Raw genomic sequence first — 18,146 nt, 5'->3', positions numbered from 1 at the left:
TACACCTGTGGGCTCTGAGGGATGGTACCATGATTTGGGGGAGACATGTTGCCCCCTCACCTGGGGGTCTGGCAGCAGGAACCCCCAGGAGAGGCATGGAACCCCCCGCCGAGGGCCGGCAAGAGAATTCAGCTCTCACGGAGGCAGCCGCCGAGTTTCTGAGCCTGATCGGTGGGTTCCAGTCCGTTAGCCTTGCCCTTGTCCCCACACCGTGCCCTGGGAGGTACACAGCGCGGGGATGGGGGGCACCAGGACCAGCAGGAGGGGGACGAGCCATATGAATGGTGAGGGGCTCAGATCAGCCTGCACGGGGAGTTGGAGGGAGGGAAACAGGAGGGGATGACCATCCTCCAGCCAGGGCTGACCGCCCCTCTGGACAGGACCACAGGATTTAGAGCGTTGCGTGTTTGCCGAGACGCTGGACGTGGTGGCAGAGGGGGGCCAGCCAAGAGGCCAGGCAGGGGCCCGGTGGTGGGCTGCAGCCGAGTGGGCACCCTATAAGCAGGCAGGCGAACTGGTGAGGAGCTGCCTCCTGGTGCAGGCCCGCGGCAGGCAGGACGGTGTGCCCGGCTCCAGGACCCTCAAAGGTGAGCCGGTGGGGAAAGGGGCTTAAGGTGTTCCCTCCACCTTCCCAGAGCTGGAGCATCCCCCTCCCACTGGCCCCTCCGGGCTAGGCTGGGGAGGGACTGCTGCAGTGCCAGCAGGGTGGGCTGAGTGTGGCTCTGTTCTGTCAGCCTATGTGACCCCGCAGCTGGAGACCTTGGAGCAGGAGGAGCAGGAACGCCTGGAGGTGACTGATGTGGTGGTGGTGTGTCCTCTTCCCATGTCCTGCCCTCCTGCCTGGGCTGCCCCTTGCAGCAATACCCTCTTGGAGACTGTGCCTCATGTAAGGTCACTGTGGGCAGTCCTGTGTCCCTTCCTTGGCTTGGACACCAGCTCTGTCTCAGTAGCCTCTGTGTGGCCCCTGGAGCAGGGTGTTTCCTACAATACATCCAACATGGTGCCTTGTTGAAAGGGTGCTGGAGTGTACCACCTCAGGGAGGGTGTGTCCTAGCTTTGCCCCTCACCCTGTGCCACTCACCCCTCCTGCAGCTAGAAGAATACACCATAGAGAGGAGGACCCACATAATAAGCCATCATCATGGGATGACTGTCACAAAGATCCTCCAGGAAGGAGAGGTGAAGCTGAGGGGGAAATGTCTCTTCCCCCTGCCCCATAGATGGGGCAGAAGAGGAGATATGGCTGGTCTGTCCCACACAGGGGTGACCCCAGCCTCTAGGGGTTGCTGTCCTTGGGGACAGAGCAGCCGTAGTTGCCCCATGAGCTGGATGGATCTCTCTGCAGGCAGAGCCACAGTGCTGGAGTTTCTCCTACAGCCAGGCCAAGCTGCAGGGGCTGCTGCTGGAGGGTGCCAGTCTCCTGCTGCTGCGGGTGCTGGCATGCCGGCAGGCAGTGCCTCCTGGCCTCATCTTCCCAGCCTTTGACATCCAAGGCCACCTCTGCACCTCAAGCTATGTGAGCTGCCGGCACCCATGGGATCAGGGGTCTGGGTCAAGTTGGGAGGGCCAGGGTGGGATGCAAGAGGTGGAAGTGAGTAGTGTGGTTGACTGCATGAGGGTGCATGGGGATGGCACCCGGGGCCAGGAATGACTCCAGGACAGGTGACCTCTGGCCGTATTTCCCCAGCATGCCCTGGGCATCCAGCGGCAGGCAGTGGGCTCAGTGGAGATGGAGGTGTTTGTGGTTGAGCAAACCCTGCACGCTGGCACAGGCATCTCCACCATCTGGCACAGCAGCTTCCTCCCCAATGGGTATGAGGGGGTCCATCCAGGGGCACCTATGCCAAGCCTATGCCAGCTTGGCGAGGAGCCAGGAGGCAGGGGGGGCTCACCGTCTCTTCCTCCCACAGGCGTTTGGCACGGCTAGTGCAGGTCGGCTGCCCAGTTCAAATGCTTCTGCAGGATGAATCAGTCCTCACCGAGAAAGGTACTAAGAGGAAGAAGCTTGTGCCCCCCAGCACGGGCAGTTCCTGCCTGCTGTCTGGCAGCCAAATGCCTTTCTGCTGCCAGGTAGGATCAAGCCCCAGCCCCACTTTGCCAAACAGCCCCTGGACTGGGAGGAGGACATCCAGCTCTACTCCTGGTTCCAGGACAGGAAGGTGAAATGATGGGACATGGGGACGTGGGGCTGTGCCACTCCCCAGCAGGGTCTCCCCTGGGGTGCCCAGGGGACACAGGGAAGGGGGCAGACTGGCCAGCATCTTCCTCTACACCTCTTCAAGGGTGGGAAAGGACTCAGGGGGCATCCTGCCTCCTCCCTGCCCCCTCCCTGCCCCCAGCATAGCACCCGGTGGGGGTTATGTTGAGTGCCCTTGCCTGCTTTGCCCACCATGCCACAGGAGGAGCTGCAAGCGTCCTACAGCACTTATGTGCAGCAGCACCCGGAGCTCAAGGCACAGATGGCTGATTTTCTCCTGGCCCTGCTCTTCCGGCGGCTTCATGACCCTGTCTCCTTCACCACCCAATTCTTCACCCCCTTTGACCACCAGCAGCCCCCTGGGGACTGCTTTGCCTCTGCTGAGGCTGTCAGACCCCTCCCCAGTCCCCCACCTCACTACCCTCCAGCTAACAAGGAATAAAGCTGCCAGAGCTGCCTGTCCAGGATTGTTTGCTTTGGAGAAACTGAGGCACAGGGAGGGCAGGAGGTGCTGAATTGAGTACTAACACTCCCCCACACCAGTCTAAGGGGGACCCTGTCCCACTTCCAGCTGTTCTACCCCTTTTTTGAGGTGGAGGTGCTTGGGACATGCCCTGGAGCAGAGATAGGCTTGCACCTGGTTGTGTGCTCACCATCACCCCATAACTCCCTAGGGGCAGACCCCCATGCCCACCTCTTTTTGGGGCACAGCACAGCCGCCAGAGGGGTACCCTGGAGAGGGAGCTGCTACTAGCTGCTACTAGGCATCCATGAGTGCATCTGGGGTGCTCCCCCTCCCACCTCCACAGCCACAAGGGTCCTGGGGTGCCCCACTTTTGTGGACACAAGCCTGACCTGCAACAACACTGAGCACCTCATCTTTGTGCTGAGGGTCCTCCCACTTGGGGTGGTGTGAGCGCCCTGTGGCACAGAGTCTGCCTGGCTGAGCAGCAACTGAGGGTGCTGTTTGACCTGCTCACGCACTTGTGCAACATGCCTGCTTCCTTCTCATTCCCACTCCTCTGGCCTTTCCCCTACTCCCAGCCCTCCCTCCCCACACTGCAGGACATTGTGCCCTGTCCTCTCAACTGTCCAAGGAGTAGGACCCCTGGGATGGGATGGAGGGTGACACACAGGCACGCTCCCACACCCCTGAGCATGCTGGTGTGCGTGCTCCGTGTTTGCATGCAAATGTGCATGGCAAAGGGGAGGGAGGTGCTGGGTCCCCTGCTCTTGGCACAGAGTGGGGAAACTGAAGCCACACACATCCACAGCACCCACCCTGCCCCAGCAGGGCCCCTTTCCCAGCCCAGATCAGCAAGTGGGGAAGGAGCACTTCCTTCTCCTCCTCCTCAGGGTCGGGGGGGAAGTTGGGGGATCCTTTAAAAACCGAGTGACAGGCAGTGCACCCAGTGTCGAGATCAGGGCTGCTCTGCACCATGTCCGGATTGGGCTCATCCACAGCAACGCTGGAGCCAGGTGAGCCCCAGAACACTTGGGTCTTTCCTTCCCTAGATTCCCTTCCCTCTGCCTTGGAACCCTGGGGCTCTGCTCTCCTTCACTCCACTGGCCACCATCCTCTCTAGCTTGTCCTGACTTCCCCACAAGTCCTACCCTCTATTTCCCCCAGCCCATCAATGATTCACCCATGCTCCCAGGACGTGGGTGGGCTAGTAGTGGACTGGAAACAGTACTAGCTTCTTGTCCTTGCTTGGTGCCCACCCAGCAGCAGAGCCCAGATCAGGGTCCTCTTCTGTCCCTCCTGGCCTGAAATGTACTTGGCTCTTAGACTGGTGAAGACTGGGCTGAGACTGGAGGTTGTCAGGCACATCTGAGCTGAAGGTGGTATCCAAACCTTTTGGGTAGCCACTGACAGCCACCATATAGCCACCATGCCCCCAACTCCCCCCCCCACATACACACAGATGAGAGTCTGTCATGGGTATCACTGGGCCTGGGCAGGTGGCACTGGGGGGAAGCTGGTCCCAAGGCTGCCAGCCCACTAGTGACCTTGACCCCTGGTGGGCTGCCACCTCTCCTCTTCCTCACCCATCCCAGGCCTCACCAGGTCTCTGAACCGCAGCCAAGCTCAGACTTACGGCACTGGCAAGAGCCCCACGCCCCCGCAGTGCCCTAGCTCTCTGGATCGGACTTACTTGGATGAACTCATCAACATTCCCAAGGGCAATGGGGTAGGTGCTGCAAGGCTAGCACCTCTGTCTGAGGGTGGGCAGAGGTGGGGCAGGGAGCTGGTACCACAAGAAGTTTGAGGTAGGAGAGCAAAGGGCTACAACAGTGTGGGGCACATGCCCTGGGGACTACAACATCCCTAGACCCGTCTCAGGCAAGTCACAGCCCCAGGCTTGGAGGTTTCCAGGTGAGGAAACTAGCAGCAACTAGCTGCTACTCAGCCCTCAGGCATCACCCTGCTGCTCACACAGCTCCTGGGTCCCCCCATTCTGGGCCACCCGTGACCAGTCTAGTAGGGGTCTCCCAGGCTGCGTGCTCCCTCACCAGCCTCCATACCCAGCTAGTCACAGGGGGTAGAAGAGAGGAGGGAAAGTCACTGGAGCTCTCCTGCCAGGAAGGGTGCTAAAAACAGGTCTCGGCAGTAGGAACCTACAGGGGATCTGCTCCTGACAGTCTCAGGACCCCTCTGCAAATCAGTGTCCAACCTGTCCCTGGGTGGGATGGGGGAATCTCACTGCTCTTGGCACTGTTGCTAATGGAGAGGGGCTGGGGAGCAGCAGTTCACTCCCGAAAGCAGGAGGGAGAAATGGCCCTGGTGTGGGAAACATGCTCATGCAGGCAGCACAGGGCTTCCTAGAACTGGGGCCCGGGAGTGCAACGGGGAGATAAGATACTGGTTTTGAATGGGAGCAACTCTTTCTGACCTGCTGCCACGTCCCAGCCCAGTTTCAGCTTGAGGAAACTGTGGGCTTTCACCGGTCCCGGTTTCCTCATGAGCATCGCCTACCTGGACCCGGGCAACGTGGAGTCAGACCTGCAGTGCGGGGCGGTGGCAGGATTCAAGGTGAGCCCGGGGCCCCCCCGGCCTCGAAGTCAGGAAGCTGTTGGGGTTTCGTAATCTCTCCTGCACCAACGGCCACCCAGCCCTATGGCAAACTGGCTTCCTCAGCCCGAAGAGCAGGACGCGGGGTGCGGGGGGGGCCCTCTGGCGCTGAAAGAAGGCACAAAGCAGTGCAAGAGGCTACCCCTGCTCCTGGGCTGGGAACCACTTCCACTCCTTTGGGTTCTCTTCCCCATGTTCCCGGGATGATTCATTAACTTGCTGGGAGCCCCAGGCAGCATGATCCTGCCTGATGCTCAGCTTCTGCTGCCTCCTTGCCTCCTCCCCGCTCTCCACCCCCCCGCCAGCTGCTGTGGGTGCTGCTGTGGGCTACTGTCCTGGGGCTGCTGTGCCAGCGCCTGGCCATCCGCCTGGGCGTAGTGACAGGGAAGGACTTGGGCGAGATTTGCTACCTCTATTACCCCAAGGTAAGCAGCCACTGGGAGCACCTCCAGGGGTCACAGCCTGGGAGGACCACAGCTTGGGTTTGTGATGGGCCTGGCAGGGACTCAAGAGGCTGGAGAGGAGCAGAAAAGATACTGTGTGAGCTCTGCATCTCCCAGTGGCTCCCCAAAGCCTGCCCAGCCCCCGTGCCCCCTACCTAGTGCTTGCACACCACTGTGGTACAGGGGCCCAGGCTGAGGCAGGGAGAAGCAGCTGCCTTGGTGTCCTTGTCTGACCTGGGGACACATGAGAGTGTCCCCAACAGGGTGAGCCTGGGTGTCAGGGCAATGACGCGCAGCCAAGACGCAGGACAAGTCAAGGCACATCGGTGCAAGGAGCTGGGGATGCTTAGGGAGAGGGTCACATGGCAAAGGAGGAGTCCCATCTAGGCAGAAGGATCCTGAGGGGGGAACAAGCAATGAGGTGTTGGCTAAATGCCAGATGCTGAAAAGGAGTGCAGAGTACCTCCCTTTGCCCCAGCACATCTTCAGAAGCATTATAACCAGACCGCTAGGTCTCATCTTCATCTCCTTCTGAGGCAGGCATGAGGAGGGGGAACAGGCTGGGATTTAGTCTCATCTTGCACCCTGAGTCATGGGAGAGGCTGGGGAGACTCTCCTGAGGTTCCCCTGCTGCTCTGGGTGGCCTACCACAAGCTGGGGACAGGGACAGCTCAGCGGGGGCCAAGCCCCATTGTCGGCTTAGGCACCTCACAGTGCTCTGGCCCCTCCAGGTACCTCGTGTCTTGCTCTGGCTTATGATCGAGATCGCCATCATCACCTCTGACATGCAGGAGGTGATTGGGACAGCCATCGCCTTCAGCCTGCTCTCAGCCGGCCAGTGAGCTGCCCTACAGGAACCCCCAAGCGTCCCCCATGGCCCCGCTCTGCCTAGGGGCACGCATCTAATACCATCCCTTGCCATCCCACAGCATCCCCCTCTGGGCTGGGGTCCTCATCACCATCATAGACACCCTCTTCTTCCTCTTCCTCAATAAGTATGGTGAGTGCTGAGGTGGGGGGACAGTGGGGATGCTCACCTGGGCAGTCCTGGTGCTGATACAGCTCCAGTGTCCCCTGCTCTGTCCCACCCCATCTCTTGACCCCTCTAGGGCTACGCAAACTGGAGGCTTTTTTTGGCTTCCTCATTACTGTCATGGCCCTGACCTTTGGCTACGAGGTGAAGGGGGAAGCTGGGGACACCCCTTTCCCTACAGGGTGCTGGCAAGGGTGCCCCATGGGACATCCCCACTGGCACAAAGCTGCAGCAGGGAGCAGCTCACAGTGCCCCTTCCCATTGGTCCCCAGTATGTGACAGTGAGACCAGCGCAGATCGAGGTGCTGAAGGGCATTTTCTTACCCTACTGCCCAGGCTGTGGGCAAAAGGAGCTGCTCCAGGCCGTGGGCATCGTTGGTGCCATCATTATGCCCCATAACATCTTCCTCCACTCCTCCTTGGTCAAGGTGAGGACAAGGCACTGCCAAGGGCACTGCCACCCTGTTGTCTCAGGGGATACTTGGTGGGGACCATATGCCCCTGGCTGTGGAACAGGGTTGCCCACCTGACCCTGTGGCACCCATGTCACCTCCTGTGCCCAGACACGGGCAATTGACCGCTCCAAGAAGGAGGCAGTGCAAGAGGCCAATATGTATTTCCTGACTGAGTCTGGCCTGGCCCTCTTCATCTCCTTCTTCATCAATCTCTTTGTCATGGCTGTCTTTGGTGGGGCCTTCTACCACCAGCGAAACCAGGATGTGGTAAGTATCACCTTACTCCTGCAAGGAGGTGATGGCTGTGCCTGGCTGTAGAGACAAGCACAGAGAGTATCACTTGGGGAGTGGGGGTGGGGGGGGTTCCCTCATCTCTGGGGGCTACTGGGTGGCCACCACCCTTGTGCCCTTCGTGCCTTGCAGCACAACCAGTGTGTCAATAGCAGCGTCAGCCACTATGCTGGCATCTTCCCCACCAACAATGAGACGGTCTCTGTGGATATCTACCAGGGGGTGAGTAGCCCAGGACTGTGCTCAGTGAGCATTTTGGAGGACACAGCACTCTCCTCTCTGAGGATGGAAATTGCCATGACCACCTTAGAAAGCCAGGAGATCCGGGGGTGCCTGGGGTGGGGATGCTTTGAGGTCCCCATGGAAGTGTCCCTACACAGGGTGTCATCCTGGGCTGCTATTTTGGGGCAGCAGCACTGTACATCTGGGCCATTGGGATCCTGGCAGCTGGACAGAGCTCCACAATGACCGGGACCTACGCAGGGCAGTTTGTCATGGAGGTGAGGGACAAGTATTCCAGCATGATCACCTTATCCCCAGCAGAGACTTGAGGGGGAGGTGGGCTCTTGGTAGGGTTTCTATGGGCAGAACCCACCACCACCCCAGGGTATTTGGTAGAGTTAATGGCCCACCCATTCCTGCAGGGAGCTGGGCATGGGGTATTGTCCACCTGGTGGGGGGTAGCTTGCTAGCACCAGAGTCCCAGGTGCTCAAGAGGTGGGATGTGGACAGAGCCCACTCATTGCCGTTGCATGGCCACCCCCGCACCCTGTGACACCCCCTCCCAGAGGCATCCAGTGGGTGCTCCGCGCAGTGTTTCCCTAATGAGATCGTTTGTTTAATGAGCTGGAGCTGACACCTAGCGGGACTCAGCCGCCCTGCAAGGGCCCGCGCCCCGGCGCAGAGGAGCAGGCAATGCCTCCCATGTTCCTCTGAGCCAGCGGTCTGGACGGAGCATGGCGCGCCAGAAAAGGCGAGGGCCGAAGGTGCGTGTTTTGCGATGTCCCCAGGGCTTCCTGCAGCTCCGCTGGTCCCGCTTCGCCCGGGTTCTCTTCACCCGCTCCTTTGCCATCCTGCCCACTGTCTTCGTGGCTGCCTTCAAGGATGTCAGCCACCTCACAGGGATGAACGACCTGCTCAATGTCCTACAGAGCATCCTGGTAAAGGGAGTGGAGCGGGGGCATCACCTGCCTCCCAACACACCGGCCTGGAGGCCATGCCCTCCTCACCTCCATCTCCTTTCAGCTGCCCTTTGCCGTCCTTCCTGTCCTCACCTTCACCAGCCTGCGCCCACTCATGCAGGACTTCACCAACAGCCTGTGAGTGCCAGGGTTGGGGGAGGCACAGAGAGGGACACAGTGGGATACCCTAGTTGCAGGCGCTCTGTCTCATCCTGCCCCCTCCAGCAATTCTGTGGGCGCAGCTGTGGGGGGCATGTTTGTTCCCCTTGCTCAGGGAAGCCAGAACAGGACAGACTCTAGCACTACCCTTTTCATCCTCATCCCAATGCCAGAGACAGTCCTTCTGGGCATCCTCCTGGCACTGCCAGCCCTGCATTTGGAGAGCAGGCAAAGCTTATGCCACATGGTGGCACGGGGGTGTTGTATGGCCATGGGTTGCACCACCTCACTGGTGTCTCACTCAGCTATAAATCCAGAGCCTCCACACCTCTGTGCCTGCTGGAACATGGGCTGGGAGTTCTATCCTGGTGCTGATGCTTGTTCACCTGCCCACAGCCCGTGGAAAATGCTGATGACCATCATCACAGGGTTTGTTTGTGCCATCAACATCTACTTCGTGGTGGACTTTCTGCTCACACTGCAGGGACTGGAGTACTACATCCCCCTGGGCTTGCTGCTGGCCGCCTATGTGGTCTTTGTTGCCTACCTGGTAGGGCTGACACCACAGGAAGGGGCAACCGAGTGGGGACCGTGTCCTGGGTGGAGTGCTCATCGATCTGCCCTCTGTGCCCCCCTAGATCTGGACATGCAGCATCGCACACGGAGCCCGGTTCCTGGCCCGGGACCACCACAGGCAGTTCAGTTTCGGCGTCTCCCTCTCGCTGGCAGGGACCAGGTGACAGACCCCGTCCCCCCTTATTGTCCTGTGTCGTCTCTCCCCCGGGCACCGATTTGATGCCGCACCGAGCCCAGGGATGATATCCTGCCCAGAGACGCACCCAGCAAAGTAGTAGTGCAGACCACCCTCTCGGCTTCTTAAAAGTCCCCCCAGACTAGAAATCGGGCGGGGAGAGGGAGCTTGGCACAGAAGCTTCGCAGAATGAGCCGCCCTGGAGACCTCCGTTCCTCATTAGTGCCGGGAATCGTCGGTACGCAGGACCGCTAATCACCTCCCGGGACCGCTAATTACCGCTCGGGACCGTTAATCACCTTCCGAGACCGCTAACCATAGCTCACCGCCCGCGCCCAGGCACGCCGGGGCCAACCCCTGAGGACCCGAAGCTGCCAACCCTGCTGCCCGGGACTGGCCCCAGCCCCCGGACCCCCCTACGGGGCTCCTCAACTCGAGCGCAGGGGGGCTAATAATGGGGTTAATAAATGCTGTGTTTGTAACCTGGCCTCAGCCCCGCTGCTGCTGGGCGCCCCCGGGACCGGGATGGAACCTCCCTGGCCCCCCTGTACCCCAAACCTCCCCTGGGGCAGCGAGTAACTTGGCAGGCGGGGGTGTCACAGCCACCCACGCGTGGCCGTCGGGGCGCGGGACAGGGGTGCTCAATCCCAGCTCGTTGCATTCCCGCGGGGAGGGGAAGGGTGAAGTAGGGGCCCCCACCGTGCCCTCCCCGACCCGGATGCCCCGTTTCCCGCCTGCTGCTCTCGCCGGATGCGGGGCCACTTGAACCCTCCCCGGGGGCCGCCGTTGCCCCCGGCTCCGCACCCCGGTGGGCGGGCGGAGCGGGAGGGGGAAGGGGGGGGGTCCAGCCGCCCTTCGCCCCCCGCCGCGGTCCGCACTTGCGAGACGCTCCCTGGCTGTTTCAAGGCTCCCCCCTCTCGCTAGCACCCCCTCTCCCTCCAAAAATCTCCTTTCCCAAACCACCCTGGTCAGGACATGGAGAGGGGGAACTTAGGGGGCCTGGCACCCCCCACTCCATGCCCCGCTTCCAGAAAGTAGACCCCCCAGCTCCCAAGGGCCGCGCTTGTTTATGTGAAGAATTTCCCCTGCCTTAAAAGGGCGATGCCGGCCGGGCTGGGGCGGTGCCTCCCCCCCCGCCTCCGCGTTGGCCCGGCCTCGGGCTGTTTGAAGGAGGAGCGAGCGTGGTGGGCCCCACCGAGAGGCGGGGTCCTATGTACACACACACACACACACACACACACACACGACTATGCGGTGCAAGCCGACACCGGATCGCCGAGGTTGCCACCGGCTTCGGGGAGAGGGCCGGTGAATACTGCAGCGCCACAGTGCCTGCAAGAGGCAGCACAGAATGCCCCTGCTATGGGGTTCAGGGCTGGAAAGCTCCCAGGGCCTGAATGCGGCAGCAGGGGAGAGTGTCTCAGAGTCGTCCCCAGCGGCCGGGATCCTGGGAGGTGTGGGATACAGGGTCCAGGGAGGAAGAGGTCGCCGTGTCTGTGCCCGGACCCCTCGAACCAGAGCACTCCCAGCCCCGGGACACCTGCCCGCGCCTGGCTCTTAGCAGGAGGTGTCTGGTCCCGGCCGTGGGGCTGCGCTCCGTAGGCCGGTGCGTGATGGGTCACAGCTCCCAGGGACACGGTTAGCTGGGACAAAGGGGACAGCACCCGGGACCACAGCGTGGGGTCAGTGAAGTGGCAGAGAGGAGCCTCTTGGTGCCTGGCTGACAGCAATCGTCTGCCTTTCTGCCCTATGCCTACCCCATGCAGCCACACATCCAGCGAAGCTCTGCCTGTTCCCACCTGGGCTGAGGGTGCAGAAAGAAGCTCCACAAGCTCCATATCCTCAGGTTGTTCCACAGCCCCAGGATGGGGGCAACGTCCTCCTGAGCTCCCCAGCTACCCAAACTGCCCCATACAGCAAAGCTGTCGTTCCAACTGTACTGCAGGCGCCTGTCCTGGAGACTTCACTAATTGCATTATTAGAGGTTGGGCAGGGCCTGGCTGAATGGGGGCTGCTGCCTGTGCGTGGCTTATTGGGGAGAGGATTTGACTAGAGCAACAGGGGTCGTGGAGGGGACAGTGTGTGGCCTCTACAGCCATCCCCACGGTAAGCAGCTTCCAACAGGCCAAGGCCAGCCCAGCCAGCCTGATAGGGATGATGCAGGCATCTTGCCCGGGTTCCACCTGGGCTAAAGGAGCAGCACAGGACAGCCCAAAATAGAGAGGAGGAAGCCCAGCCTCTTCCTTTTCAAGCTGCTGGGCAGGGAGGCAGTCTGGCTGCATGGCCAGGGGAGCCAGCTGCCTCCCTGTCCAGCACTACAGATGAGCAGGGAAACGGGCATGGCCGCTGCCTGCTGTCAAGGCAGGTGGAGGAGATGCAGGAGTGAACCTGCTTTTGTTCTGTCAACGTTTCCACTGCTTGCATGGTCCCGCAGTATCCTAATTCCCCAGGGGGGATCTCTTCCAATGCAAACCTTGTCTCCAAGAGGGGTCACCTGTGGGCATATGTCGTGCTCCCTCATGCTCAAAGCTGTCACGGGCATCAGGTACCCTCCCAGCCCTGTTCCCCAGAGACTGTCCTCCCCATACAAAAAAGGTGCAGGCCCAGGGATCTGGAGTGGCAGAGAGGTACCCAGGCTATGACACTGCAGGCATTGCTGCCTTGCCAGTGCCCCTGGTCCCACCTCCCCGGGTCCAGAAAGAACGATCTTAGCCCCTGAAGTTCCCAAACCACAGCTGAGACAGGTGGAAAGACCCTAAGCAAGCTCAGACAGGGAATTGCCAACCTGCTTCGACCCCCAAGGCAGAGCTGACAGAGGACACAGCATATCCTGCCATCGAGATGGCAAGGGAAGAGGTGACCAGGACCGGATGGAAACCGCCAAGGGATGGACGCTGTCCGGGAGCACAGCGGTGGCAGGTTGCTCTGGCTTGCAGAGTAGGGGGAAGGGTCTGAAAATGGAGGGATGCCTGCTCATGGCGGGGCTTGGAGGGTGGCACGAGTTTCTCCCATGGGGGGTTGTTGCATTCTCAAGCTCCCAGTAAGACCTTTTTGGAGAAAACCTGGAATCAGTCTTGCTTCCCCCACCGAATACAAGAGTAGAGCAATTGCAGGGGGAAGTATTCAGTATTCAGTATCACTAAGGTTGGAGTACATACAGATAATTTTTTTCCATGTTTAATTAGGGGGAAAAGTAAGTAATTAAGGAATTGGAGGAGAAAGAAGAAAATAAATGAAAAAACTCATGCGTATTGGTGCTGTCCCCCATCACCTGTTGCCCCGTATCCTGGCCTGCCCTGGCAAGAGAGAACGTGTTCCCAAGGGGAAACAGGAACCCCTCCAGCCTGGCGCCACAGGGTCCAGAGGGTCTCTGCTCCAGAAAACACCCGGAATGGGGGAGTCTTTGTATGGCGGGGGTGGCTGCAAGAGGGTTCTTCCCCTGGGGCTGCCGGCTGGATGGCGAGGTGACAGCAGAGAGGAGGGTGATAGCAGTTCTCATCGCCCGCTCTATTAACCCTGAATGGAGGAGTGGCGTATGGGAGCCCAGTGCGGTGGAGAACAGCAAAACACAGTAAGGGAGGGTCCTTTCCAGCCAACCGTGTGCGGCGGCTCCGCGGCTGGGCACCCCTGCTCCTCCCCTGCGGGGCGGGTGCCGGCGAGCGGAGATGGGAGGGGTAGGAGAAGAAGGAGGAGGAGGAAGAAGGAGGAGGAGGAGGAAGAGAGGGCCCCCCATCCGTCGTTGCCCTTTTAAGGGGTTCCTTGAAACCGCGCCCGGGTTCCATGTTTGCAGCCCCAGCCCGGGCGGAGGAAACTCCATGTTGTAACAAAGTTTCCTCCGCGGCGCCGCTCCCGCGCCCGCCACCCCGCGCCCGCCACCCCGCGCCGCCGCCGGCCCCCGCCCCGCCTCCCGTCCCCCAACCGGGGGCAGCTCTGGGGGGGGGCACCCCTCCCCCCCCCAACTGCCCCCCCTCCCCCCTCCCCGGGGCGCCCATGGAGCACCAGTCCATCATCGCCCAGGTTAGCAGGGAGGAGGGGAGCGCTCCGCTGCAGGAGAAAGGTAATGACCCCCCCGCCTCCCCGGTGCAGGAGGAAGTGTGGGGGGGGGTGTCTCCCCATGGCTCCGGTATTTGAGGGGGCTGGGACCTGTGGGTGGCTGCTTCTGGAGGATGTGATGAGCTGCGGACGGTCTCAGCCAGTTCCCCCTGCCCGGTGAGACTCCGCTGCCCAAGGGCTGGGGCACGGGGAGGTAGGAGCGGAGTTGTCTGCACCCGCCTGGGCGCGGGGGACCGTGCATGGTCTTCCTGAATTCTGTGGGGGCTTCTGGGGTGCTCGGGGCGCTGCTCGGGCCGCGGCGCTCGGGGTACCTGCGCGGTTTCCTCCGGAGCCGGGCGGGGGCAGTGCACGCAGTGGCGGGGGTAAAACCGAGTTGGGGAGGGTGGGGGGACGCTCGCCGGACACCAGGCTGCAGCCTGGGATCCTGCCCACCCAGTGCAGGGGGTTTGGCGGGGAGCGCTACCCGTCGCTGAGGTTCTACCCGCCGGTCTCGGGAGCTGGCAGGGCCGAGGAGGAAAGCGTGGGAACGGGCTTCGTCCGTACCAGGGAGCTCCTGGCCTGCGGGTTCCCTTGCCGTGGGGCGTCCCACAGGGCTACTAGGGTTGCTGGGGGGCACAACCGGGGGAGCTGCGACTCCCATCCCGGTCCAGGGGCAGGATCCGGCCCGCGGGGCCGGTGGGGAAGGGACTGGAGCCACCGCGCTGCCCTCGGAGCCCGGGTCGGGCAGGAGCTACCCCTCTGCCTCAGTTTCCCTTCGATCGGCCAATGAGCGCTGCGGGAACGGAGCCCAGGGGCGGGCACTGCGCCTGGGTTGGCCTCTCGCCTCCGATAAGCTGGAGTCGGACAATGAGAGGGAGGCTGGCTGGAGGCGGGGAAAAGGGGTGCTGTAAGCCCCGCCTCCCTCTGCGAGACCCCGCCCACAGCTTTTCCCCACCCTGCATGGGTCGGTGTCCCCCGCAGAGGGTCCGCGGGGTCGAGCCGGGGATCCGCTGCCGGCCCTGGCGGTGCCGCAGAGGCCATGGTCTCTCCTGAGGACAGAGCCTCCCTCTGTTAAAGTCTTCAGCAGCGTGGGGGAGCCCACGGGGGTCACGCGTGGATGTTGTGGCTTTCCAAACCTCCCCTGTGTCTGTGGTGCTGCCCCGGCGCTGGCAATTGGTGAGGCAGGAAGGGTGACCGGAAGGGTGCGGTGGGCTGATATGAGCCCAAAGAGCTCTGGAAGATCCCTCTGCCACCTCCTGTGTCCAGCATCCACATGCTAAACCTCAGTTCACCTCACCAAGCTGGAGCTGGGGGTGCCCCTGCCCCTTTACCCCTCTTTCTGCCCTCTTTTCCTTGGCAGGTACCCAGGCCCCTGCCAAGAAGCCTCGGAGTCGCAGCATTCTCCAGACTCTGTTCTGCTGCCTGTGCCGCGATGAAGGGGAGCCCTGTGCCAGCACCACCAGTGCCCCACTGCTGGTGGAGGAGAATGGGGCCCTGCCCAAGGTACCTCCTACCTCGGGAACACCCCCTCCACCCCTAACCTGGCACTAGGCAGGGCACGCCCCCTGTTGGAGTGGGCAGGAGGTGAGGGGTGCCCCTCACCACCCCACTGAGCCCATAGGTTTTTGTGTGTGTGTATCCATCATAGGCTGCTGTCAAACATCTCCTGCCTGAGATCAAGCCACAGGATGCCAGCAAACTCTGTGTGGTCATCGACCTGGATGAGACACTGGTGCACAGCTCCTTCAAGGTGGGGGACACCCCAGCACCCCCAGCTTTTCCCCTACCTCTTCCCCCCCCAAGTGATACTCTGCACTCAGGCACCCAGCACTCAGCAGACCTGCTGGGTGAGATGGGGTATCCCTGTGAATGGGCTTGGGACTGGCAGGGTGTGTGTGGTGGGCAAAGGGGCATTTGTGCATGAGGTATCCACTTGGTGCTGACCCTCCTGTGCCCTCCCTAGCCAGTGAACAACGCTGACTTCATCATTCCCGTGGAAATAGATGGCATCATGCACCAGGTAATGGGACACGGGTGAGGTGCCTGGCGGTTGGGGCACAGTCTCCTCTGCCCCCTCCTCAGGGACTGGGAACAGACCCAGCACTCTGCACTGAGGGGCAGTCAGGGGTGGCAGGGTGGCAGGGATGGCATGTTGGGAGGCAGAGGTGGGCAGTCCCTCTTTCCAGCAGGGTGGGGAGTTAAGAGGGGTCCTGGCATGATGCCCTACTGCAGCGGCTGGCCCTGGATTCAAGTAATCCAGGATAGGCTGTGGTCTGGGCAGTCAGCCTGTTCTCGGTTACTTGGTTCCAGAGCTGGCTAGATGCTTCGTCGCAGAGATACCAGCAGGGAGGTAGCAGTCCCAAGTCCAAGCAAGGTAGCCTGCAGGGCACAGGCAGCTCTGTGTTCCCCTTACCCAGCAGGGAGCCACTGACTGCTTTCAGGGACATGGGTATCCCTCCAGGTGGCCATGAGGGTGTGGAATGGGGGGTTGGGTTGCTGGTGCCCATGGTACACAGCCCTCTGCCCCCTCCCCACAGGTGTATGTGCTCAAGCGGCCACACGTGGACGAGTTCCTGCAGCGCATGGGTGAGCTGTTCGAGTGCGTGCTCTTCACTGCCAGCTTGGCCAAGGTGGGTGCTCCCTCTAACCCCCACCACAGGTCTCCCCAGCCACCCTTTGGGTGGCGTAATTCCCCTTGCCTGCACCTGCGGGCATTGCTGGCCCCTTGTCACCTGCAGGCAGTGCCACTCTCGGGCGCCGCCGCCTGCCTCTCCAAGGCGCTCGTCAGGGAAACTGAGGCATGGGGTGAGCTGGCGCCAGTGAAGAGCTGGGTGTCGTCATCACCGTGGGGTGGGCACGGTGTGCCCCAGTGACCCTCCGCTTCCATACCCACAGTACGCAGACCCCGTGGCTGATCTGCTGGATAAATGGGGGGCTTTCCGGACACGGCTTTTCCGGGAATCCTGCGTCTTCCATCGCGGCAACTACGTCAAGGACCTGAGCCGCCTGGGCCGCGACTTGCGCCGCATCATCATCGTGGACAACTCGCCTGCATCCTACATCTTCCACCCCGATAATGCTGTAGGTACCCTCGGGGGAAGGCTTGGGCGAGGGGGATGTGGAGGGGGGGGTGGGTTGGAGGGGTGGGGTGGGGGGGTGGGGTGGGGGGGTCCTCCCCTCAGCTGCTGCCCAGTGCTCTGCCCACAGGTGCCGGTGGCCTCCTGGTTCGATAACATGGCAGACACGGAGCTGCTGGACCTGCTGCCCTTCTTCGAGAGGCTCAGCAAGGTGGAGGATGTGTACGCAGTGCTCAAGAAGCAACGGACTAACAGCTAGTGCCCCCCCTCCTCCCCCAAAGGTGCTGCCTGCGGGGGGGGCACTGCTGTGGCAGCCAGGTGCCTTATTTTAGGGGCAGAAGGGGTCCTGATGTGCCCCCCGCTGTCGTCCTTCTCAGCCCTGGTGGGCACGAATGCCTGCTGGTGGTGGGAGATGTAGGTGCCCTTGCTGAGGAGCTGAGTGTTCCCCTTTCTGTGGAGGAGGGGGTCCATGGGTGACCCACTGCCTCACTGTGCTGGGGAACTTGTTAAGGGGGGGGTCTCAGCCTTCCTCACTGTCTTATCCCCATCCCCCAACCTGTGTTCCCCCTCTCCAAAACAGTTCTCAGGTCCTTTTCCCCTCCATGTTCCCCTAAGTGGGGAGGAGGGGGGTCAGCAGCTGCTGCTTTCCACTGCCTTTGAGGGGGAACTGGACCCCCCCATCCAGGTTCTGCTTGCTGGGAGGGGCTGGCAGCCCTCAGACCCTATCTGCAGGGGGGCACAAGGAGGGTTAACCCCTCACTGCCCCCTAAAAATCCAGGGGTCTTACTGGCCTTGGTGCATGGAGCCATCACCGTACCCTTAATTCTGCCCTTGGTGCAGCTGACCACCTTGGGGGAGACCTGTCCCTACTCTCTCCTTGTGCCTTCTGCTGCCCCCCACCTAGGGGCTGTATTTTAGGTAGCAGCCTGGTCTCAGACCTGAGTATCTGGCCACAAATGCCACCCACGTGCCTTGGAACACCACATCTCCATGCCCCACCATCCTTTCAAAGGGTGTGCCTGAAGGCTGCTTCATTCACCCCTTCCAACCTCAGTTTCTTTCTGTGGGGGTGTTCTGGTGGCCTCCCCCCTTCTTATGCTGTCAGTTGAAGCCACTCCAGTCACCAAAGGCCCCAGTCCCTCACGGGGGGGCCACACACTCCTTCCCCATCCATTTGCAGCTTCACCAAAGGCTGCAAATCCTATGGGGGAGGGACCCCCATACCAGCCTTAGTGGGCCCCCACCCAAGCCTTATTCCAGCCAGGGCCTATGACACTGTAGGCTCCCTCTCCCTGCCACCTGGGGTTACACTGACCCCTGTGGGGTTGGGCTTGTGCCAGGGTGTTTCCCAGCCTTGAGGGGCTGGGGGCTCTCAGGGAGGGTTTGGGGGCAGGGGTGGGGGGAGGCTGAGCTCAGCCAGGCCTTTTTTAGCATCATGGTATGAGCCATGTCTC

General features: G+C 61.5%; 3 protein-coding genes across 4 annotated transcripts; all 3 read left to right on the top strand.

Annotated features, from left to right (window-relative positions):
* Window positions 1-95: 95 nt before the first annotated feature.
* Window positions 96-3,113, top strand: CATIP (ciliogenesis associated TTC17 interacting protein). Its single transcript, XM_054173429.1, is given in 11 exon segments — window positions 96-171; window positions 381-587; window positions 735-790; window positions 1,093-1,179; window positions 1,346-1,516; window positions 1,688-1,825; window positions 1,828-1,987; window positions 2,071-2,159; window positions 2,400-2,593; window positions 2,872-2,924; window positions 3,007-3,113. Coding segments are annotated over 11 exon segments (1,338 nt in total).
* Window positions 3,114-3,636: 523 nt separating this feature from the next.
* SLC11A1 (solute carrier family 11 member 1) lies at window positions 3,637-9,572 on the top strand. Its single transcript, XM_009911175.2, has 15 exons — window positions 3,637-3,676; window positions 4,256-4,389; window positions 5,109-5,231; window positions 5,576-5,695; window positions 6,445-6,551; window positions 6,643-6,713; window positions 6,823-6,890; window positions 7,019-7,174; window positions 7,310-7,468; window positions 7,625-7,714; window positions 7,873-7,992; window positions 8,503-8,652; window positions 8,738-8,811; window positions 9,229-9,382; window positions 9,471-9,572. The coding sequence occupies exons 1-15, from the start codon at window positions 3,637-3,639 to the stop codon at window positions 9,570-9,572; spliced, it is 1,668 nt and encodes a 555-aa protein (XP_009909477.1).
* Window positions 9,573-13,514: 3,942 nt separating this feature from the next.
* CTDSP1 (CTD small phosphatase 1) lies at window positions 13,515-18,067 on the top strand. Of its 2 annotated transcripts, XM_054175696.1 has the most exons (7): window positions 13,515-13,640; window positions 14,976-15,118; window positions 15,264-15,365; window positions 15,579-15,635; window positions 16,153-16,245; window positions 16,511-16,696; window positions 16,823-18,067. In XM_054175696.1, exons 1-7 carry the CDS (start codon window positions 13,574-13,576, stop codon window positions 16,949-16,951), a joined length of 777 nt encoding a protein of 258 aa, XP_054031671.1. In that variant the 5' UTR covers window positions 13,515-13,573; the 3' UTR covers window positions 16,952-18,067. The 2 variants fall into 2 exon arrangements, with proteins under 2 accessions (XP_054031671.1, XP_054031679.1); XM_054175704.1 differs by lacking the exon at window positions 15,579-15,635.
* Window positions 18,068-18,146: the final 79 nt, after the last annotated feature.

This window comes from Dryobates pubescens, chromosome 2 (genome assembly GCF_014839835.1).
Source record: "Dryobates pubescens isolate bDryPub1 chromosome 2, bDryPub1.pri, whole genome shotgun sequence".
Classification (NCBI taxonomy): domain Eukaryota; kingdom Metazoa; phylum Chordata; class Aves; order Piciformes; family Picidae; genus Dryobates; species Dryobates pubescens.
This window is presented reverse-complemented; position numbering and strand designations above follow the sequence as displayed.

Bases quoted from the DNA above. Each gene is read 5' to 3' on its own strand.
- SLC11A1 (XM_009911175.2), top strand. From the start codon at position 3,637: ATGTCCGGATTGGGCTCATCCACAGCAACGCTGGAGCCAG. The intron at 7,993-8,502 runs GTGAGGGACAAG...CGATGTCCCCAG, and splicing joins CAGGGCAGTTTGTCATGGAG to GGCTTCCTGCAGCTCCGCTG. The intron at 9,383-9,470 runs GTAGGGCTGACA...GTGCCCCCCTAG, and splicing joins TGGTCTTTGTTGCCTACCTG to ATCTGGACATGCAGCATCGC.
- CTDSP1 (XM_054175696.1), top strand. From the start codon at position 13,574: ATGGAGCACCAGTCCATCATCGCCCAGGTTAGCAGGGAGGAGGGGAGC. The intron at 13,641-14,975 runs GTAATGACCCCC...TTTCCTTGGCAG, and splicing joins CGCTCCGCTGCAGGAGAAAG to GTACCCAGGCCCCTGCCAAG. The intron at 15,636-16,152 runs GTAATGGGACAC...CCCTCCCCACAG, and splicing joins TAGATGGCATCATGCACCAG to GTGTATGTGCTCAAGCGGCC.